We start from the raw sequence: 24,227 nt of genomic DNA, 5'->3' as shown, positions 1-24,227 counted from the left end.
CTGTTTACTCAGAGTGTGCCTTAATGAGAAGTCAGTCTAACATTAATATGCAAAACATATGACTTTTGGTGCATAGGGGGTTTGGGCCCCTTCCTGGAAGAATTAAAAATCTGCAGGAAGTGGTTAGATTTGCCCTCTTGGTCACTTCATTTGCATCTTCACTTAAAAACCCCTCTATTTTTCACATGGGAATAGGCTGATTAAAAACAATTCTCCACATACATTATTTCCAAGCTATGTTAGATCTATTTATTCCCTAATCTGCTTTAGATAGCTGTTTGGCAGAAATATAGCAGCTCTTCACAATGCAACTCCCAAAGTGAGGGTATCTCAGTGAATCTTCTGCTGATGTCCTTTCACTGATTTAACACAGACTTTTGATTTTTATATCTGTCCCATGTCTGTATAATTCACACACCCCTCCTGTCTGCCTGCCTTTGTGCTTTACACCCCATGCACAGAAGTGAATCCTCTAGATCCCTTTTGCAATTCCCTGAAACTCTTCAAAGGACTCTTGGATTTCTCTTTGCCACCTATTCCCCTTCTTAACTCCCTTCTCCTCCCCACACCTGCAAGCTTACATTCCTTTAACATCCATAACCTTTCTGGCTGGGCAAAGAAAATATATTAGGTTTTGTTCAAACCTACACATAACACTGCCTTCCAGGCCTCTGCATCTTGTAATTATGAGAACTGAGTTACTCCTTCACTTCCCTTAGTGACTGACTCAAAACAGTGCTTTCTTCTGTACCTTGCCAGCAATTTTCTCTGAATTGCTTGGAACATATTAACTTGGAGCAGCCTGGCACTCAGCTAAAGCAGGATGAAATGGTCCAACAGGCTCAAGACTTTTTGGGGCTGAGGACAAGACATGTAATTGTGTAAACCTAATTTCCAGAGGAAGGCAAGTTAAAAAGCTCAGTAAAAAGTACAGAGTTTCCACAAAATAGCTTTTGGATATCACTGTGTACTCCCTGTCCACTCTCTGAAAATTGAGACTCATAAGAACAGGAGGTTTTGGGAAAAAAGAGGTCTTATGGAGAAAAACCCTCACTTTTCATAGTCTGTGAAAATTAGTATGCCTCCTGCATACAACTGCAGTGAGGCACTGGAAAGAACTGGTTTGATGTATCCATGTCTCCTTTTTATTTAGGAAATAAAATGAAATGGAAAGATTTATGCAGGGAAATAAAATTCAGGACATTTATTTAAATAAACTGATATCAGTTGTTTTATATAGACTGAAAAAAACAACAAAAATCCAAAATGAAAGAAAGCCTTGGTGAAAATCATAATAAAAAAAGACTTAAATAACCTTTTGAATGTGGCATTTGGAAATGTTCTACATGTACCAAAGCACTCTGCAGGAATGACCAAAACATGCCATAACTTACAGGAGAAAACCATGGTGTTGTAGGTAGAGAATTTTATTTCAGAATATCTCATATGTGCTTTTTGGGGTGTGCATAAATTTATATGCTGCTGTGAAAGTTGTACTTGTATGATGGGTTTTTTACTTTCTGTAGGTTTTATTTTGGACTGTGACACTGAAATGCAGCTTGGCAATTTTGTCACATCTGTTTTGTGGTTCAGTCTTGTGTGCAATAATATGACAAAATATGGTAAAAAATGATGCATGAAAAGAGGAGTGATAAGGAGCTCTCTAACTAGTTCTGATTTTAACCTCTGAAGCAACCAAGGGAAAAGAAACCAACTAATTTTGATCTTGGTATGCCTCACCTGTGGAAATTAAAATGACTCAAACCTGACCCTGCTTGGGTTCTGTGTCAATAACTATATTATTGCTCTCTTCTACTGGTTTTAATAGTCCAGAAATGCCTCCTTAGGAAGTGAAACCTAGAGGACTAATTTTTTTTTTAATGTTTTCCCTTGAATTTCACTGATTTAGTCTTCACAAAGAGTGAAGTGGTACAGCTAATTCAGGTGTAGACACCTGCAAGATAGGTGGGATAATATGATTCAACATCTGAAGCTCTCCAAATGCACTCAACTTTCCTTTGGAATGGCTCCAAATGCTGGGAGTGGTTTTGAATGAAGGTTTTATGTCTCTTCTGCAGAAATGCTTCTACTGCCAGGTTTATGAAAAAGCTCTTGGGCTATTCTGCTTCTTTTTAGGCAGTTTTTGGTGTGTGTCATAGATACTGGAATTTCACTTTAAAGCAAAGAAACACTGAAATTCCATTTTATCAGTTTTTCCAGCTGTCTTCACTGCAGACAACCAATAGAATAGTAAATAATTTATGTGAAGTCTAATAAATTTTAAAGGAAGATGGGAAAAAATTGCAGGAACACAATTGTTTCTGAAGTAGTTGCTGATCTTGTTCTAAAACCTGTCAGTGACTCCAGACTAAAACAGGAGAGGGAAGCTGATAATATTCACTTTTCTGCCAAGAATCACAAGTTAAGTAAATTTTAAAAATTATTTTGGAAACGTTTCATGTGTAAAATTGGTCAAATGACAACCAAAAATACTCAGACTTACACTGAAGTGTGACTTTCAGACTGACACATTAATTAGACAGCAAAAATCAATTTAGATTTTTAGATCTGATAATTTATCAGAAATGCTTTAGGTACTTTTCCCATGAGAATCTCACAAGAGAGGATCTCTACTTAAACCCTTTGCAGATTTACTTGGACAATGGAAGACTCTTAATCACCTGACATCTCTTTTCCAGTAGGACCACTTGTAATGAAGTAGGAGCAATGTCAGCAGTTATGAACTGTGTGACTGGATTCTTCACATTTCTAATGACAGTGTCTTTAGAGCCACAGTATTAAACTGGCCCAAAGACCATACAAAAAAGACTGACTGCACATTTTAAGGATGTTATGTCATGCAGTTATGCATTTATTCAGCTCTCAGAGGAGCAGTCCCTCTTCCTACGGCAGAATCCCTCACATTGTAAGCCATAAATCAAGCTTCTGTAGAGTGAAAACAACCATTTCAAAATGTGCAGGTGAAAAATGAAGCCAGAAGTTATCATTAAGATTAATACAATTTGGAGTCTGTTAGGGAAGAGAAAAAATACAGTTTTACTGATTTTTTTTTTTTTGCCAGGAAGAGAGGTGATACTTTTTATGCCAAAATGTATATTGTCCATATAAGCTTGCTCTGTGTTGTAGGAAAATCAATCATTATATATTTTATTTTGTTTATGGTAGAAAAAAAAGAGGTTTTTTTTCTTTATTTTTGGTCTAGTAGACCAAAGTCCTTGCTCATAAAGTTTGTGTGGGGTCTCACCTATTCACGGGTTTATTCTCTTTCACTTTGAAGCTCTTCCCCCCTGTCCTGTTATGCCCCTGTAAATAGTCTCGCTCCATCTTTCCTGGACTTCTGAAATATTTCTGTAAATTTGGGCAGTGATGGATTGAGTGCAGCTGTGACCTGCATGTGAGAAGAAAGCCTAGACAGTCTGTGCCCAGCTTGGAGTGCTGGTGTGGAATGAAAGCAGTGGCTTCAAATCCAATCACATTGATCATCTCATAAGCAATGGCAACATTCCAGAGCATTAGGATACGCTCCTGTTTGCAATAGCATTTCCCAGGCTGGGTGGAATTCAGCTCAGATTTGGGATATCTGAGGCACAGATTTTCGTTGCATTCATTGTGAGTGGCCCACTTTAAGAGCACAGACAACTGGAAAGAGCTGAGAGCAAGACAAGAAGGCTGATAAAAGTGTGATCTATTACATCTCTTTAGATTCAAATGAGTGAGGTAAACCATGGGGATAGGAACATTGGCACTGTGAGTGCTTTCTGAATATGAGTTTTTTTGAAAGGGCATAAAATTGATACATTTTGAGATGCATTTTTAAATGGCATAAAATGCAATTAAGTAACTCATTTCAAGAAAAAATGGTGACAAATGTGTCCTTATCTATTTTAAAATCTTCCCATTTAAATGGGAAAATGCATTAAACCTTATGGTTGTGATGTAGCTGATAGAACCAGCAAGCAAAGAACAAAAAATAAAAAATTACAATTTAAAAGTCCCACTGGGAATATTAATGAGAGGCAGGATCAAAAGATGTGCAGTTTTCCTCAATGCCTTCAAATCACAGTCACAATTCTCATTTTGGTTTTACAAAGCTTTTGCTTTTAGTCCACAAATCAATTATGTCTTGAATGGTGGCACCTATCGAAGGTGCTGTGTATGAATATTTAGAGTGTCTTTAGTTCTGCAATTAGTGGTGGAACTGACTTCAGTTAACTGCTTGTGATACAGAGGTTTGGGGTCAAAAATAATATTCTTCTGTGTATTATGGATTGGCTCATTTTTTGGAGCTAGTCTATTTCCTAACCTCAATTTGCCATATGAAGTTATTTACACCTGGGGCTTACTGGGACTGCCATGGCAGCTTTGGTACTTTGCAAGATGATTTGAGTATTCAATACTCTGATCTGAAGGGGATTTAGCCTCATGGTTCTAGGAATAGTTAAATCTGTTTTAGGTGCAGGAATCACAGTGAAGAATTGCTTTGCTCAGGTTGTTCCCCAAGCCCATGTTTTGCTGTGCTGCTTTGATTTTGATGTCAATATTAAAATTCTTCTGGTGCTTAATGAAAGGACTGAGGAGAAAATTTAATGTACACCGTGTTCAACTTCAGATGCCTTTACTTCCCCATGAAAACCATGCATTAAGATTATGTACTGCTCAGATGGTTTCATTGCAAGCTCATTTGGGTTTCTTTCCAAAATAAACTGTCAGTTTAAATCTCTCTTCATACATGCATTATATTTATACTGTTTCATAAAACAAAAGTACAAAGAATATTATTGAACAGTTCTGCTCTTGAATTCACCAAAGCTAAAATGAAACACTGGGTAGAAGTTCAGGATTGTTTGCAGGAAGATATTGCTCAGCCCAAGCTGCTGGGCATAGCTTTTAGTTTATGATCCTTGCCATTTCTCAAGAAGTGTTAGGGCTATACTGCACCTGATTAAAAAGAAAAATTGTACATCAATGCACCATAAAGTAGTGCCCTGGGAGGCTCCAAGCAGCTATGAGCCCTGTAAACAGTTTTAGTAGAGGTTTGCATCTCAGAGAATATGACACAAAATCTCACATTTGCTTAATCACCTTAAAACTTGCAATACAAAGAAACCAGTAAGTAAATTAAAACTACTGTTCCATGCGTTTCTTAACTTGTTCTTAAGGTCAAATTAAATTAAGTGAAAACACAGTGCTGATGTTTAGAGATATCAACCCATAATAACATTGCCCTTCACTTGTGTTGCAAAAGTAATTTTCCTAATGTGATAAAATATAAAGTATTCTCGTTTGCTTGTTGCTGCTGTTACATCAGATTTTCCTGCTTAGTCGCCTATAAAGCTTGGTAAATTTAGCAATAGTCTCATTATGTGCAATCATGTAATTTGGTTCATCATGTGGAAGCTGCTATTTGAAGCTGACTGTTCGATGTGCCTAATTTCAGTTGCACTTTTAAACCCACGTATCCTGAAAGTGTGGCCTAGGACTCACCTGAGGACTGAGAGATCCTGGCTTATCTGTAGTTCAGACTTCCAGGGGCCACAGGGTTGCAGCTCCTGTAGCATCCTCTGCACAGCTTGATTCAGTGCATTAAAATATACAAGCATCATATAGCACCAAATTTGGGGCTGTTTCTGGATGATGGGTTGAGTCATAAAGAGAAAATTTTGAACCGCTGCCAAAACCATACCAAGAAAATACCAACCCTGTTTAAAAAAGGCAATGGTGGGCAATGGGCAATATGAACACTCTGAAGTTTGGTTTCTGTTGTTAAAGGTAAAACAAAATTCCTGTGTATATTAACATAAAATCATGTCTTTACATTAACACTTAGATCAAAGCAGGAGTGCATGTTGTGTTTTGTTTTGGAGGCTTTTTTTGTTTTGTTTGAGGTTTTTCTAGACAAGGTTTCCAGTTATTCCTACTTGCTGCATGTTGGTTCATGATGCAGAGCAATTTTAGCTAGCACAGATGGGATTCCTTTCAGATTAAACAGATGATGCACTCTGGGAGCACTTCATGTATTCCACCCATTCATTGGTTTTGAGACTACGGAACCAGAGCTCTTCAGAAGTAACCCCACCAAAAACATGTGTTTATATATCATATTATAAATATCAGGTCCATTGTACCAGCTGCTTCATTCCTATTTGTGTTGTTTGCTTCAGAATATTTTAAAATGATCATCAAAGCAGTGAAGGAATGAGTAATTTTTGCAGTGAAAACAATTTTGTGTGTTTTCCACTTGCAATAAGGATTTTTGCATTATGTCAAATGTTCATTCAATGCATTCATATTATCTCCCAGGAAAATGTAATAAGGTCCTCTTTATGAATTATTATGAGTCACTTGAACTGCTTAAAGTCTTCTTTTTTCATTCCTACCAAACCATCCTTTTAAGTAAATGACTTCTTATCATTCTCTGTTTAACACATGTCATGGGTTCATAATGTCATAATTCATTGCTGATTTGACTTCTGCATTTTCTATTTGGAATGTGACAAGAAGCTCCAATGCACTGGAATAGGGGGAAATTTCATTAAACAGGTCTATTTCAATGTTGGCTTTATCTCATGAATTACAATATCCTGTTGATGAGAAGTGTGATATTTTATTATTGGTGCTGCAGCAAACTGAAAATGTTTTGAACTGCCAAGGAAAGGAAAAAATCTGTCAGGTGTATTCTTAGAATAATCACCAGTACTTGAGGATTAAGCTCCAAGAGAGTGTGTGCTCACATAAATTTAAGAACACTTTTAAAATTGCTTCTAGTTCTATAAATTTATATGTATTTTCACTGAGTATTCTAACTAAACTAAAGCTTCTTAATCTTCTGGGTGAGATGTTTTTGTGATGAATTCTGCACCATAACTAAGGTTAGATACAATCCTGAGGTTTTGACTTCTGCACCAGATCTTTGATAGCAGGTTTGGAGTGCAGGGTCTTGCTGCTGTAGAGAAACTAGGATGTGAATTCAGTTCTTGCAGAGAGAAGGATCTCTTATTTCATATTCTCCAAGGTCTAATTTAGAAAGAAAAGGGAAGAGAGGTATAGCAATGTAAAAAAGATCTATAGATTAGTTCTTAAAAGAGGGTGCAGTTCTAAAGAGTGTACTGTTTTTGTGCACAAATAATTCGTTATTGAGTATCACTTAATTTAAGGGAAATAACAGGATCCTACATATGAATTGAAAGATGTAGATATCTTAAGCTCATTTGAAATTTTTTTTAACTTTTTTTTATAAAATGATATCAAATCTAATTCACTAAAATCAATACTGATATAATTTTACAGTGGCCTTAAACTTCCAAACACCGGGAACACAAATGGAATTGCAAGATGGAAAATTCCTGGACAATGGTGGTTGTGGCTATGTGCTGAAACCTGTATTCTTGAGGGATCGCAATACCACATTTACACCCCGAAATGTGGGAGGATACAGCAAACCAATGTCTCTGTCAATAAGGGTAAGATGACTGAAGTGTTGTTTTGTTCCATGAAAATGGGAAAGCAAATTTTATGTATTTCAGATGCAATTATTATCTAATTTTTTTCCCCATTTTATTCCTATTCCTGTTTGTTGGGAACTAATGTTTTCAACAAGATGGTAAAACTCTCACAGAGTATCAACTGCTGCTTGGGTGCTTTCCCATCTGTATTTCACTTATGCTTGCTAAAAATATGTAGGGGTTCAGAGCCTCCAGGAGACTGTAAAAATACATGATTTTTAATGATGCTGTACAAATAAATATAAATAATGTAGCTGAAAAAGGGGCCAGACAATTGTGCATGTGGAAGCTGAACTGAAAACACAGAATTCAAATGTGCACTTTGGGTGTTATTTCTTTCACTATCAATAATACCACCTGTACTATTATAATGTTAATTGACAAATGGAAATTTTTAAAGATAAGATAGGAAGCTTTATGCTTCTTTTAAGTCTCATTATCTTTCTATGCATATATAAAAGACTATTTATAATCCTTAAATGGTATAAATAAGGGTGAAAGGAGGGATGAATTAGTAAGTCTTTGAATTATTTCTACTTCTCCCAAATTATAATGTGATTGACTTCCCAAAAATACTTGAAATGCATGCCATTTACAAATAAATGATTAGATAAGGCCTTTATTTTGAGGTCAAGTAGATTTGTTATAATTGTTCACTAATTAGAAAAGTCCCTTTTCCCAATGAAAAAGTAATATTTCTGATTACACAGAATACCACTTGCATAAATGCTATTTAATTAGCATATAATTAGTGTGTAATTGCTATTTTGTTTCTTTCAGAGTAATAAATAGCAGAGATAAAACAATAGTTAGTGACAATTATAAAATACTTACATAATGCACGCACCTAATCAAGAACATTCTAGTGTCCTGACAGTGAGCATACCAATTGTGAATAGACATTGCTGGATGATTTCAGGCAGCCAGGCAAATACATCACTTATTTCAGCCCTAATTTGTATGAAGCTGGAATTAGGATGAGGAGAAACCCTGAATTGTAATGCAGGAGACAGACAAAACCATTGTCAATGCAGAGGAAGTGTCTGAGTTTGGAAGGAGCTGGAGAAGAGAAAGGCTGTGTTTAAGATTGAGGACTTTAGACTGAGACTTCAGGCTGGATAGTGCGGGCTGCAGAGAGGCAATGGCATCCCACTGGCTGAGGGAATGAAGGGCACAGAGAGCCCCATTCATAGCCAGCAGCAAAAACCAGGAAATTGTGGTTGAAGACAAAAGCAATTTGGAGCAGGAGTCAAAGGAAAAGCAGCTTCTGCTGAAAAAGTTACTAACCAGATGAATGCAGAAATGACAACAGAAAGCAAAGATAGAAAACATCTAAAGGGCAAATCTCTCTGAACGAATGAATGAATGAACGAATGAAGAATAGAAAAATCACATAGGGCCTGATGTTACTGAATTCCTTATCCTTAACCCAATGTGCCACAATTCCCATCAAGAGGCATAGAGCCTTTGAAGCAGAAATAGGGATGTTCAAGGTGCTTCCTAAATTTTTACATCACTCTGTATGTCTGCTTCACCTTGGATGTCAAAAATTGATTTGATTTATGGATTTGGGTCATGGTGTGCTTGAAAGAACTCACTCTTTTCCCATGCCAGGGGAGGCTTAGGCTAGGTCTAGCAGTGGGTCATGCAGGCCTTGGCAATGGCCCTCAGGAAATGGCAAGGAATCTCCCATGTCCTTAGTGGGCAGCCCATCAGTGATTGCAAAGATTCCTGGTGAAGGCAGCAGCTATTCCTTAGGAAGAAAGAGCATCAGTGTTTGCCAAGCCACTGCTCTTCAGTATTTCAGGCTAGAACTTCTCTTGGGGCAAGGTGCTACAAGCACTGGAAAATATCAAAGCAAAGTGTGGGATTTGTGGGTTTTGATTTTTGGGGTGGTTGACAGGGGAATAAGAATCTCTTATGATGCTTAGGCCTGAGACCAGGATTGGGAGTCATATCTTTCACCTGGACTTTCAGGCTTGTATATCTCTCTCAATACATGTTATATACTGATTCCTAAAAGGCTGATTACTGCACAGATGTTGACTCTTTCCTAGCTACCCTGAAATATAGATAAAAAGCAGACAAAGTTGTGACTTTCATAAATCCTGTCTTAGTCTGGGTGCCAGATTACAGGGCAGTCTGAGACAAAATTTCCTGGTTTTGGAAATTTTGGTCAAAACACATCAGGAAGCTCACTGAATGAAGAGTTTTTGTCTAATACTAAGGAACACTGTGCAAGAGATGAGGCACAGGTGAGGCAGTCTGCTACATACCCTGTAGCACAATGCTGATGTCACGGTGGGTCTTGATGCTGATCCACTCCACACAGATTGGAATTCATGAGCTCGATAGCAGAAAATGTAAAAATCACTGTAGGCTGATTCCAATAGGATTATTTTGTACAGTAGCAAAATATAATTTTTATGTATAGCTATTGAATAAAAAAACCTGAAAATTATTGTTTAAAATATTATTTCAGTTATTTATTTATCTATATATTTATTTATTTATAAAGAGGGTGGTGAAACACTGGCACAGGCAGCCCAGAGAGGTTATGTGTATCCCATCCCTCTAACCATTCAAGGTCAGTTTGGACTGGGCTCAGACCAATCTGATCTAGTTAAAACATGCTCCTAAACCACAATATTTCTAAAAAAAAAAATATATATATATATATAAGTAAATTAGATAGGAAGCACCATATTCTTGATTCCACTGTGTTTATTACACCAGTTTATGACTGGCATATACTTAAAGTAATTTCTTTTGAAAGCTATTTCTATTATGGTGACTATATGGCTGTGGTGAATTAGTTCGTTCTTACAGTTATTTCAATATAACTTTAATTTTCCAGCTGATCAGTGGCCATCAGTTACCACCCAGCAGCATCTCTAGGACCAACAAAGCTGACCCCACAGTGCAGATAGAAATCTATGGTGTACCAGAGGACCAAACAAGAAAGAAATCTAGTATTGTAAGAAGCAATGGTGAGCATCAGTCTGCTCCTCGAGGCTGTGAACAAAGCACAACAACATTTTATAAGGAAACACCAACTTTGCATCCCAAGGAGTTATAGAAAATGCAATTATTTCTCTCTAGACTAGGATTTCCTGGCACAAAATCTGTAGCAGAAGTTCATGCTGTGTGTGCCATTTTTCTAGACTGGTAGATTAAGGAAGCACAAACACACAGCTGGGAGCACTCCCCCTTTCTAAAGGAAGGTGGAATTGTTTTTTTTGCACACTGCTGTGGGCTCATCCTGGACAGCAGCTCAGCTCCAAAGAGCTGCTTGCTTGTTCTCCTCTAGTTGGATGGGAAGAGGGCTGGAAAGGTCAAAATGAGAAAACCCTCGGGTAGAGAAGAAGACAGTTTGATAGATAAAGCAAAAGCTGCCCACACAAGCAAAGCAAAATAAGGAATTCATTCACCACTTCCCATGGGCAGGCAGGTGTAGAGCCATTCCCAGGGAAACAAGGCTTCATTTTGGAGCTCTGAGGTTACTTGGGAAGACAGACACTGCAATTCTGAATGCCCTCCCTTCCTCCTTCCCCCCAGCTGTGAGCATGACACCATTTGTAAGGAACATCCCCTTGGCCAGCTGGGGTCAGCTGTACCACTTGTGCCTCCTCCCAACTTCCTGGGTACCCCCAGCCCCCTCACTGGGATGGGGAGGCTGCTCTGCAGTGAGAAAGACAGAAATCTCGACACTGTGGAAGCCCTGTTCAGCAATAGCTCAAACACTGGGGTGTAATCAGTGCTGTTTGAGTCAAAAATCCAAAATGCAGCACCATAGGGGTTGGCATGAAGAAAGTTAACCCTATCCCAGCCTTAACCACTTAACTTAACTTAATGACGAGGTTTTCTTAAGAAATTGCTGTAACTTCATCACTCGTCTCATTTGAAGTCTCTGGTAGGAGTAATCCCTTAATTGCTTGACAGGTGAAGTGTGTACTCTTTGTAGCTGTCTGTGAGCACTCCCTTATCTTTATAATACAGATCTTCTTGATGTCTCAGACTACAAGCTTTCTGTGATCTCATTTTGTCTGTGCCTCTGTCTTCTATGCTTCCTTTTTCTTTTTTATAGATAGCTGCTGTTTAAAATCAGCCCCTGAATTTCTTTTCCCTGTATGAACATTGCTAAAGACCAGGCAAACCCCTCCTGTTCCACATTCTCTTTTTGTATTTCTAGTCAAGTGAACGTTTTACTACCTGAATTTATTCATTTCCAACACTGTGAAAGGAGAAACTTTGGCAAAAGCATGAAACTGGTATGGCTACAGGAAAATTTAAGCTGAGCAGAAGTTCTTAACCTGGCTATCCTTGTCTCATTTTTCTCTCTTTTAAGGGATGACACCAACTATCTTAGGCTTTTGCCCCACTACAATCAGTGGGAGTTTAGTTATTTGTTTAAATGGGCACAGATACCTAGGGTAAAAGAAACTCTTTACCAGTTCAGACTAGTGATAGCAGCTTAGTTATAGAGTAGAAAAAAAAGAAATCATATTTTAATCCTGTTTCTTTTCTCCTTTAATTAGCTTTGAGCCCTAAATGGAATGAAACATTCTCTTTTAACATCCAAGTTCCAGAACTGGCAATGATACGCTTCTGCGTTCAGGATGAGATTTCTGTGTGTAACAACGAATTCCTTGGCCAGTACACTTTACCTGTGATGAGCCTGAATACAGGTAATATTTTTATGTCAACCACCTATAACAGCTCAAAAAAATCTGCAACATTCCAGGCTTTTTTTGTTACTGTAGCATTGAGAGACTTCAGCACTATGTTTATTTTCTAGAGCACGATTTTGTAACAAAATGAATAAATGGCACTCTCTGTTTTTGAAATAAACATATTCTCTGAATGCAAATCCATGATGTTGAAATCAGAACAATATTAATGGCAGGTGATTCTTCCCACTGCAGTGTTCCATTCTAGATGGAAACTGCTCAGGTGGTATTTTAATTCATTGCAAGAAGTGAGACTAGTCAGAGCTGCTATGAAGACAGTGGTTTTGTGCACTTAGATAAGTTCAAAACCCAATACCAAATTAAAACAAAATCAACCACCAAAACCCCCTCAGGTAACCTATCTGCAACTTTTCAGAGTGGAGCACAATGGTTAAAAATAGGGCAAAATATTCATGGTATTTTTCTTGCTGGAGTTTCTTTTGTTAAGCCAGTAGAGTTCCTGGAACTTTTGTAATGAAAAGGCTGCTCATAAAGAGCAGACACAGAAGCCAATAGGCCAAGGAGAAAGGCTTATGTAAAATGGCTGTTTACTACACTGGCTTTCCAAAGCCATTTCTGACAAAACAAACAGCTTTTATTAGTGAATAAAGACGGCAAGGCAAAACACTGGAGCTGGCAACAGGCACCACACCTTTTTTATTAAGCTTAACAGGATTTTAAATGGTGCATTTTTTTTCCCTCATGTTTGGAAGTCATAAAGCTGCTTGTGATTCTTAGTTGAGGCTGAGGAGTTATACAAGAAAAATGACATTACTCTTAGAGCTCAGTTGTTTTTCTACAACATGAATTTTTACACTGATAACCTTTTCGTTTCCTTTTATTTGTATACTTCAGGATAATGAAAGAACACTCAACCTAACAATTCACAATATCTGAGACAAATTCAAATATCAGGCACTGCTGCTTACAAGTACTTGCAAAATTATTGATTGAGGCTTTTTTAGATACAAATTTTCAGTGAGGCTTAATGTCTTTATAATTTTGGTTACAAATGAGGGATTCATATTTTGGAAAAGTAAGAGCAGTAGATTTCTGAGGAAACATTTTCAGTGCAATAATTAAAATTCTAGGGAGTGAGTCTAGGTACAAAAATTATAAATGATGCCAAACAAATTGCCCCAATCCCCACTTAACACAATATAAAAAAAGTAATTTGCTATCAGAATGCCCAGAGGCCATAAATAAAATGCTTCTAAGAGGTAAAGTGATAAATAATTTCAAAATTTATTACAATTTATTACAAGCATTCATTGCAATGCTTAACATTGAGATCTCTGAAAGCAGGTCTGGAACGATGGTTTTGCTTTAGGTACCCAAGTACTCTCTAAACAGTGAAATAGGAAAATAATGTTCTTGCAGAGGGAGTCACAACAAGCAGAAGACAAGGCAAGAACTGCCTAATATGCTGGAGAGTGAGCATGGATTTCAGTCTTAGTCTTCAGCATTCCAATTGCTTAAATCTGTACTACAGGACTGTCCCCAGGTCCCTAGGATTCATATCCCTGAGGTTTCCCTGAGGGCAAGTTGCTTCCAAAAGCTGAGCAGTGCTTACATCTTTTATTTTCTTTGACAGCCAGAGGGGCAAAGTTGTGCCATTTCCTCCCTCCTCTGCATTTTCTTTTGAAAGGATTCAAATCTATATCCACACTGCCTTCCTTTCCCCAGCAGCAGACTCCCAACTACCTGTAGACTCCACTGGGGAGGAATGCTCGCTGTCCAGCTGCAGCAGAATTTGATTTTCCATGTAGTGATTATGTAGCTATACTCAGAGGGGCTGAAATTGAGAAAAATTCTCTACCTGGGTGGTTAAAGGCAAATAGGAGGGGGGAGTCCTCTCTTACAGTCCCTGTGCCAATGAATCTGCCATGGTGAATACTAATACAGGACAGGAACTCAATTTTTAACTCTATTATCATGGGATCCAAGAGTAGTTAATCATTTAATGCAAATTGGGGCAATTTCAATAACAAAAAAGAAGTTTTACTTCTCTCAGGAAACTTTGTAGAATCTTCTGTAGGTAGGGGCTAGAACACAAGTCTTCAGAAATTAGTCTTAGTCTTTGAAGTGTATCTTTGGATAGGAAATCAACCAAGCCTTCCACATATTGTGTGCATGCCTTAAAAACTGATCTCAAATGTAAATTGCCTACAACCAGCTTTAATATTTGCTGCCTAGAATCTGAACCTTAAATACCAGAGGAACTTATGTGTAGTGTGACAGAACAAGGGGAAATGGCTCAAGCTGTGCCAGGGAAGGTTCAGTTGGACATCAGGGAGAATTTTGTCACTGGTAGGGTTGTCCATTATTAGAAAGAGCTGCTCAGACAGGAGGTGGAACCACCATCTCTGAAGGTGTTCAAGAAACAATTGGATGTGGCACTCAGTGCCATGCCCTGGTTCACAAGGAGGTGTTCAGTCAAAGGCTGGACTTGATGATCTTAGAGCTCTTTTCCAATCTAAACAATTCTATGATTCTGTATGAAAGAAGCAAGAAATTCCAAACCCAGGTAAATGTGGCTCCCAAAGACTCCACAGGCATCCACACACAGCTAAAGAGGGATTTTGAAAACTGCAGTTCAGAACATGGATACTTCTACAAAACAGACTTACTTAAATAGCTGGAATTATTTACATATATACATAGAAAAAACACAGAATTTTTTTTAACCATAAGTGACATTGTCACTTGTTATTAAATAAGGGACATTTAGTCATATAAAGCAGTACAGGCCGGGATTTTTAAGAAAAAGTTGTTTTGTTTTCTAAGCAGGTAAGTGAATTATGTTTGAAATTGAGAACTATGGCTTTTCCAAATGCTTCAATAACCAGATGAACACATAGCTTCATGATGGCATGACCTATCTCTGATAAAGTGAATTACTCATATGAAATTAACTTTTTAAGAAGTCATGGTAGAAAGTCTTACACTTCACTTTTTTCTGCCTCAGCTGCACAGTGCATGGCTGCTGCAGCACCGTTCTGTAGGTGCTATCACTGCTGATTCACAAGTTCTTTCATTTGCTCTCAAAACAATGTGTGCAGCACATAACCTGGGATGTTACAATGTAAGTTTGCCCATGTTTAAATATCACTGGGCTGAAAGTCTTCCATTTGAAAAAATATCACATCCTGCAAAACACTGGGCTTTTTCACTCTGACACCAAAGATACCAGAATTGAAATACTATATATATATATAAATGAGAAAAACCAGCACAAATGATATTCAGTTCTAGTATAATTTCATTTTATTTTAAAGAGCTACTTACAGAATCATAAATTATGCCTTGTTTGCATTGGTGATCATAAAAACACTCCATCATAATATTTGTGCTTGTGGTTTATACGCTAATAAAGGTGTCATTATATTTACAGGTTACCGTAACATTCCATTGATATCCAAAGAAGGCATCAAGCTGGAACCTGCTTCTTTGTTTGTTCATATCTGGTACTATTAGTGATATCTTTCTGCACAAGAAATCATTCTGGAGGATTGCCCCCTGCTCCAATAAAATAACATCTCTAACTTCGCAACAGCCCCAGTGGCCTGATTCCCAGAGAGGCACATTCACAATGATTTTGTGAAGCCAGAGGGAATATTATGGAGGGGGTATCCCAAATAAGGGCTGCTGTCCTTGGCCCTACTGCTGTTTTTCTGTAGGAGAAGACTGGGTCTGAGAAAACCTAAGGAGCCTTGAGGTGCACAGGTCCATGGGACGTGATGAGAAACATCCACAGGTCCTGAGGAAACTGGCCTGAGCCGCGATCCCTCACTTGGGAAGTCAGGGCAGGTTGGGGAAGTTCCCACTGATGGAAAAAGTGGAAACATAGCCCACATCTGCTATCAAAATCAGCATTGAGGGAGGTGATTTTACCCTCCTAGTCTGCTCTCAGGAGGTCCCACTTGGGAAGTTGCATTTAGCTTTGGGGCCTCCAACACAAGAAAGAGGTTGATCTTTTGGAGAGAGTCTAGAGGAGGGTCATGAAAATGATCAGAGGTGTGGAGCACCTCTGCTGTGAGGAAAGGTTGAGAGAGTTGGAGCTGTTCAGCCTAGAGAAGAAAAGGCTCCAGGGAAACTTTATAGAACCTTCCAGTAGAAGGGTATGTAGCGATTGGAAAAGGGTGGATGGCTTTAAACTGAAAGATTAAACTGTAATTTACATTTAACTGTAAATTAAACTGTAAGTTTAACTGGGTATAAGGAAGAAATTATTTACTGTGAGGGTGGTGAGGCACTGGCACAGGTTTCCAGAGAAGTTGTGGACTCCTCATCCCTGGAAGAGTTCAAAACCAGTAGGATGGGGCTCTGAGCAACCTACAAAGTGTCTCTGGCCATGGCATGGGGTTGGAATGAGATGGTCTTTAAAATCCCTTCCAACCCAAGACATTCTGTGATTCAATTATTCTATGAATGTTTAGAAACAATTAATAAACACTGAATGCTTTTGAATATTTTAAAAATTGAGTTAATGTCAGTTGAAGCTAATTTCAAATTTATGATTAATTATTGAGTGAGAATAATAATCCAATACATATAAGAGATCATGCTAATTTTTTAGGATATAAGCATGTGAATTTGGCATTTTTATTTGTATTGAACAACATCTCTTACCATTGTAGCTTTTCAAGGGGACAGGAAAAATTATACATACAATGTTCCCTTTAAATTTGGAAAAAGTGGGCTCTGACTGAATTATTCCTCTTTAGTGCCCACTGTCATTTTCTTACCTGAAAAAACAGTTTTCAGAAAAAAATTAAAATCATAAAAAAATCATATGCTAGTATTGGTACCTTTCCTTAGCTTAGTCTTGAATGTTCTGCTGCTAAAGCAAGATAAAAAAATTCATGGAGAGTTTGTAAAGAACCATATTCCTCATAGGAGCAGGGAGCTCAGGATACATCTTACCGGGAACTCAGGAAGTTGGAAACACAGTATTCCGAGGAGAACTGGAGAGTTTTAGAAAAATCAAGGGTTGATTATGTGTGTGAAATCTAGGAGGACAACTACTTGCTTAACATCAGTGTAGATCTTACCCATAAGACACAATTTTCCCATCTTCCTTTCAGAACTGAAGCATTGTTGACCTTCCACAGGACTACAGTTACACAACTAATGGCAGATTTGTCACTCAAATATGATTTTTTTTTAAAAAAGGATGTTATATCAACAAGTTTCTTTAATACCAAATAATATTGCTTAAGTTTACAGACAGTTCTGATGATAGATTTTAATGCTCTTTTTCTTTATTGTTATTCTAATGCTGTTTCATTAAATGTTGCTCTAAGATGGAAAATCAGGGCATGTGGTAAACAAGTGTTAGAAAATGTCACAGGAAATAACACTGTTAGAAAATTGCATTATAGTTTTAATAAGGAAACTGAGACAGTAGACTAAGAGGAATCTAAAATCAATATTGGAATGTAAGGTCAGGTGATTCCATAACTTTGTAAGCTGGTCTCAGTGTGTTTTCTGTGCTTGAATGACAAGGCACTTGATTTGTCTCCCATGAGACCCTATAGTACAAAAATGTTTGGTGTCCTGATCTTTGTAGTGATGATATTCTGTGTGCCAGCCAATATCCTTTGCATGTGGCGAATATTTTACAGTTTCTCACAGCTCTGAATAGATGAATAATATTAATATCCAAACAGAGTTCCCCTGACCTCCCCTTACTGAGGAGGAGCTTAGTACATCAGTTTGACTAGGGAAAGTATTTTTAGATAAAACCTGATCAAGTCCATTTGTTTGATGCTGAGAAAAACTCCAGCTTATTTTATTTCCTAACACTCCAAGTCCCACTTCAGGAGCTTTATACAACTTTCTATTCTGACGACTGTTGTGGGTGTCCTTTGGGAGAAGAAGGCAATTATCTTCACTTCTGGGATTATTACCCCTCTGTTGACCACTTTTCCACCTGGTAGGACAAATGTCAGATCTGCCCAGTATAAGGGAACTTAAAATTTACAGCAGATCAGACCACAAATCAACACATCTCCTGTGCCTTAAAACTGTGCCCCTGGCCCTGGAAAGGTTTATTTACATGGTCAGTGGGTGTGTGCAAGAGTCTGGCAGTAATGGACAGCTCATTGTGGCTGCTCATATGCCAAATGCTTAAAGAGGTGTTTAAGTGCTTCCTCAAATTAGAGAAAAACAGGGCCCATAATTAGCATCTGTGAACTTAAAGGAACCACTCATGTTCATTATTTAATATATAAATACTCTAAATCTATTCAATGCATGTATTGACTTGAACCCCTTATGCAGCATAGGAGTGCAATGTGGGAAGACTGCTGAACAAATATCTGTGGCATCATGAGCTTAAATAAATCCCCCCTGAAAGCTCACACTCAATATAATCTCTTTATTCATGAACATCAGCTTCTCCCCCCTTCTCTCTTCACACAAATGACCAGTTATATCTGCCTCTTGGATGTCAGAATAAAAAAACAATGATACATATTGTTGACAAATTAATGTCCTGGATTAAATGTGACATTGTATCAAAACTTCTAACATTCTTTAAAAAACCCAAAGTATTGATTGGATAAGATTTAATATGAAATTTGCTGGACATCTGTAGGGAAATGTATTGTCAGGGAACCATCCCATGGTCCTCTGGTGAACTCATCACATGCAATGATGATAAATTACATCATTACCAGCATTGTTTCAACACCATCAGTGGAATTAATGGGCAAAGAATGAGGCCCCACACACTGAGAATTTAGTATTTTTACTGTACTATTTAATATTAACAAAACCAAGCCCTTCATTGCTGTCATAAGAACTTCTGCATATTGCTACAAGTCCTTAGCACGTGATTCCTTAAACTCACGCTGTCAGGAATCTGTGGCAGGAACATGGTAGCACATTTAAGACAATAGCATTATGAAATGTTAGGATATGTGCTCAGCAGATGACTGCCTATTCTCAAGGGCAACTGAGACAAAATGTACCGTGGGAAATGGGATAAAGAAACATTAGTGAGTGGGCAAATAATTGAATCATCTCGGAGAGCATTTAAATTACACTGTTTCCCAGGGAGTACCACTTTTCTTCATTGAACTGGACACTGCTCAGTTGAATGTTAACAGCTCCCACAAATGTTCCTTTGCTTTTCACAACAAGCTTCAGTACACGGCCTTGGAGCTCTGGGACTCTGTCATATACAATCTGCAATAATATATAGTGAAATAGAAAAAAAAAATACAAGTTTGTTAATCTATTTGACAGGCAAAGCACTTCAAATAGGATGATGATTAATCCAACTTTGTGATAATTGCTTTAAACTTCCATCCAGAATAGTAAGCTATTAACCATGAGCCAAATTCACTTAACTTAGTGAATTTACCTCAGAAATACATTTGACCTTATCTAGTTTATATAAAGAGATTCTACCTTAGAATCACGAGCTTAAGCTCGTGAAATCTGATTACCATTTTAAAATAAATTTGAAACCTGTCTTGAACAATGCTTGAGGAAAAAAAAAAATCAGTATTCATAATTTTCCCTGTGAAAACTGGGAAAGATTGGACCCAGTTGAGCAAATGGAAGTTACTAAATTTAGATATATCTGATACTCCAGATGTGCTGTTGATACTTCTCCAAATAAATGAGATGGTAGTTTAGCATGTCTTAAACAATTATTAATGTCTATAGATTTAAAATAGCTTTTAAATTACCTTAATATTGTGAGAACACACAGGGATAAAGTATGAAATTATAATGGTGTAGTTTCTGAATTTTAAAAAAACCCCAAATAATCTGGAGCAATAGCCTAACAAGAATAAATTGCACTTAGAACAAATTCCCATGCTTCAGTCCCTGCATTAATCAAAAACTGTTGAGCAAACTGCATGTGGGCTGATAAAAATATGAAGGAAAATGCTCTCAGAGCGGGCCTGAAAGGTAAGTTTGCTTAAGAGAAGCTCATTTAATCTAAAATTGGTATGGCTGGAAATGTTTTTGCTATTTCACTTGCAGTGGAAAAATGCTTTAAATTTTAATCTCTCTATGCCATTTAAAAAGCAAACGTGGCGACATTCTCTCACTTCAGGAGAATGGAAAACTGAAACTGCCTTAAAGTCATTTGCCTGCTTGGATTTTCCATGGAATCTGAATGCAGGCTGTTACCTATGGCACTGCTGAGGGAAAGGAGAGGCAGACTGAGCCCCTCTGGCTTGGACCTCTGTGGGCTGGACTGATAAACCCTCTCTGTATTTCCACTTGCAATTGCATTCATGGAATGGACAGGACATCAGGTGACCCTCACAGAAAGCACCAACAGGACACCAAGAAAGGTCTTACCAGGGGGTTAAAATTGCCTTTTCCATTTAGAAGCCTTTGGAAATAATAGATTGGGATGGCTGTCATGAAATTTGCACCTGGTGCTTTTTGGTTTTCATGTTTACTGTGCCTAATTTGCCAGATTGCCCATGAATTACAGATTCCACAGCTTCTCTTTTCCTCACCAAAATAAAAGTGAGATGATGAAGAAAATCTGAAAAGCAAGGACAGGCACAGTAAGCAGAATATAATTTAGAATAAGTCTGTGATCTGATGCTGAGGTGATGCTAATGCTATCAAAGAAAGCTGCCTTGTTTCTTTGCCAATGTATTAAAGGTACCAGCTGTTGCTTTAAATCACCAAAACCTACACATATCAGCTGTAAATGTTAAGAAACTGAACTGGGGTAATGAGCAACTTTCAATCTTTGGCCAAAAATAGGCTTTCATCTTTGAGCAATGACAGACTTTTGCAGTGCAGGGTAGGTGGTTTTCAAATTCTCCCAGTAAACTGTTTCTAAAATGGTATTGCAAATTCAGCTGGAGTAAGGATTATTATCAGGATGTAGGGACAGAAGAAAGGTCTGGAGAAAGCTGAATAAGGGTGTGGATAAAACAAATGACACGTTCCAGAATTTGGGAACAGTTAAATCCTGAAATGATTGTGCTGTGAGAATATTTGCCTGCCTTTTACACAGACAGATCCGATGGAGGTGAGTTATATGTGGCCATGCAGCAAATCAGTGGGACAGTTAGGGCTGGAATTCAACTATTGCTGGCTGCAAAAAGAGAAACACTGTTGACCTACAGGAGTCTAATGACATTTTAATCACAAATGAGGGACAGTTGCTTCTCCATAGGTAGCCATGGCACAGTTCCTAGATTTGGTAATTAATCCAAGGCAGTTTTGATGCATGGTGCTGGAGGGAGCAGCCGTGGCTCCTGGTGCAGTTCCCCTCCTCCCCTTTCATCAGACTGGCTGGGGCTGCTCTGCCTTCCTTTTCTCTTTACACTGCATTCCACTTTTCTGTGTTCCTTCTCCTCTTCTCTACCACCATTTCTTAATGCAATATAACATTAACTGCTATGAGTGCCACAAATTCCAAAATCCAAACACAGGCACAAGAGAAAAGAAGGATTTGTTTGCTAAAAGCAGCTCCACAACATTTGCTGTAACTCATTTTATTGTCAGCCCTCCTGGACTTTCACATCTTCACTCTCACACCCGAGTAAAAATCAAACATAAAAAGCAGTTTTGCAAGGTTGATAATTTGCTGTAGGCAGTCATAAGCAATAGAAGTACAAAACTAGAATCAAAAATACCCAAGAGAAGCACATTTCAGATTTTTCTCAGTCTGGAACAAAGAAGGAAATTAATATACAGCTTCCTTCCAGCCATTTGGCTTTAATAAAAACTTATGAACTCATAAAAAAGGCTACTACATTTCTGTACACGGTGTTTTGGACAGCAACTAACTTAAGAGACAGCTGACTTATATTTTTAGTAGTTTTGCTTCCCTGGGGCGGCTTCTGCCTCAGTCTACCAGCCTTGGACAAAAAAATGCATCCAGAATGACATCACATATGGAGGAGCAGAGCTGCTAAAGCACAGGCATCGGGTTGGAAGGGGCCAAGTTCAGTGGAACCATATGTCCCCACTGTGATTAGCACTTCCCAGTGAAAAAGATTGAGCATCTGGGAAGAAGGCTCTCCGTTTTGATTAAGGACATTAAAGCTTTCACGGGATTTCTTTTAACAGCAGCGGAATACTCGTGAACCACAATTAAATCTCCTCCCAGTGACTAGTGACTAACTGCAGACGGGATTTTGGATTTCCTTGCATTCAAAGGTTTCTAAGAGCAATTTGAAAGATAATTGTCTTCCAGTGTTGCTGGCTGGCTCTTATCTGTTGTCCATTTTGGATACCTTACAATGAATGTAATGATATAATCATATTATGTTTGTTTGCTTTAAATATCTTTCAAATGTAAAGGAATTTCTTTAGACAGATTAATTAGATTTATTCCACTCTGATAGCGAAAAAAGAAGGAAAGAACAGAAAAAATAAAGCCTAGTTTCTTGTTATTCCACTGCAGTACTGTAGGGAGGGAAATTTGTCTCAGCTGTGAGCAGCAATACTACTCAGGGAGCCTTCTTACAGAACGCTGGAAGTCATCAGTGTAAGCAGGCAACTTTTGTAATTAACAGATGTGGGAAAAGAGAAATATTACAACTCCAGGACTGAGAAACGAAGAGATAAGCACTGAGACTCTGCTGACTAACCTAACCTTCATCATATCTTATCTATGGAACAGGGTGGAGTGGTAATATTTTCCACACCTTCTACTTTATAGCCTGCTGAAAGAGCATTTGTAAATTGCTTTGAGATCTTTAGGAGATTTGTTACATGTAATAATTATAATCTCCAATCCCACCTACTGTTTCAATCTCATCTGCCCTTACAAATGAACACAGTTTATACCACTTCCCATTCTGCCATAAATGCTTCTCCATACAAATGTTTCCTTTCACCCCAGAGGCATGAGCACTTCAGTGGTGTGTGAAAGAATCATATATAGCTGTGAACTAATGGCATTTTAACATGAAAAGAACCTGGCTATTCATTCTTGTGTTATCATTTAGGACAGTGACAGCCAATTTTCAAATGTTAATTTGAATAACAGCATCCATTCAATTAATACTTTTCATGCTATTGTGCATATCTTCATTCAGAACTGCTGGGTTATGGTGCAATGATGCTTGATCTCATTTGGCTAACGTGTAACTGTGGTTATGGGGTAAGACAGGGCACTGTGAAAAATCCAACTGTTTTCCTGAACAGAGAGACATAAAAGACACTGTTTCACTTCTGAGAAAGATGCAAAGCAGACAGTCATCACCATTTGTGGTTCTCCTTATGGTACATTCCTTCTTCTTGGTCACCCTCATTGCAATGGCTCTAAAAATGTTGTATTGTTGTTTTGTTTCAAGAGAGGGCAAAGCAAATAGAACAAATTGCACCTGTGTGGGTTGTAGGTGACCTGCTGGGAAGGAGCTCTGCAGAGAAGGACCTGGGGGTTCTGGTGGACAATATGAGCCTGCAGTGTGCCCTCATGGCCAAAAAGGGATCCTGGGGTGCATCAAGAAAAGCATTGACAGGAGGTTGAGGGAGGTGACCCTGCCTTTTTACTCAGCCCTAGTGAGGCACATCTGGAGTGCTGTGTTCAGTTCCAAGCTCAGCAGATGAAGAAAAGCAGGGAACCACTGGAGTGAGTCCAGTGAAGGGCTATGGAGATGGTGAGGAGACTGGGGCATCCCTCTCATGAGAAAACTCTGAGTGAGCTGGGCTCACCCTGGAAAAGAGACAGCTGAGAGGGGACCTCATCCATGTCTGTCAGCATCTGCAGGAAGAGGTCAGGGAATGTACCAGGATCTGCTCCATGAGGCCCAGAAATGGGACAAGAGGCAACAGGAGGAACAGATACCCAGGAAGTTCCACCTGAATGGGAGGAAGAACTTCCTTGTGCAGTGATTGAGCACTGGAGCAGATTGCCCAGAGAGGCTGTGGAGCATCCCTCAGCAGTGATATCCCAGAACCATCTGGAAACAATCCTGTGCCACGTGCTCTGGGATGGCCCTGCTGGAGCTGGGAGGTGGCACCAGATGAC

General features: G+C 38.4%; 1 protein-coding gene across 1 annotated transcript in view; it reads left to right on the top strand.

Annotated features, from left to right (window-relative positions):
* LOC131586097 (1-phosphatidylinositol 4,5-bisphosphate phosphodiesterase zeta-1-like) overlaps window positions 1-19,454 on the top strand; it is a 48,988-nt gene extending 29,534 nt beyond the window's left edge. The window contains exons 10-13 of the mRNA XM_058852837.1: window positions 7,309-7,481; window positions 10,381-10,513; window positions 12,062-12,211; window positions 15,648-19,454. Coding sequence (XP_058708820.1) covers window positions 7,309-7,481; window positions 10,381-10,513; window positions 12,062-12,211; window positions 15,648-15,730 — 539 coding nt within the window. The 3' untranslated portion in view covers window positions 15,731-19,454. The remainder of the gene's footprint in view (window positions 1-7,308; window positions 7,482-10,380; window positions 10,514-12,061; window positions 12,212-15,647) is intronic.
* Window positions 19,455-24,227: the final 4,773 nt, after the last annotated feature.

This window comes from Poecile atricapillus, chromosome 18 (assembly GCF_030490865.1).
Source record: "Poecile atricapillus isolate bPoeAtr1 chromosome 18, bPoeAtr1.hap1, whole genome shotgun sequence".
Taxonomy (NCBI): Eukaryota; Metazoa; Chordata; class Aves; order Passeriformes; family Paridae; genus Poecile; species Poecile atricapillus.
The sequence above is the reverse complement of the archived record's forward strand: the minus strand, read 5'-3'. Positions and strand labels throughout refer to the sequence as shown.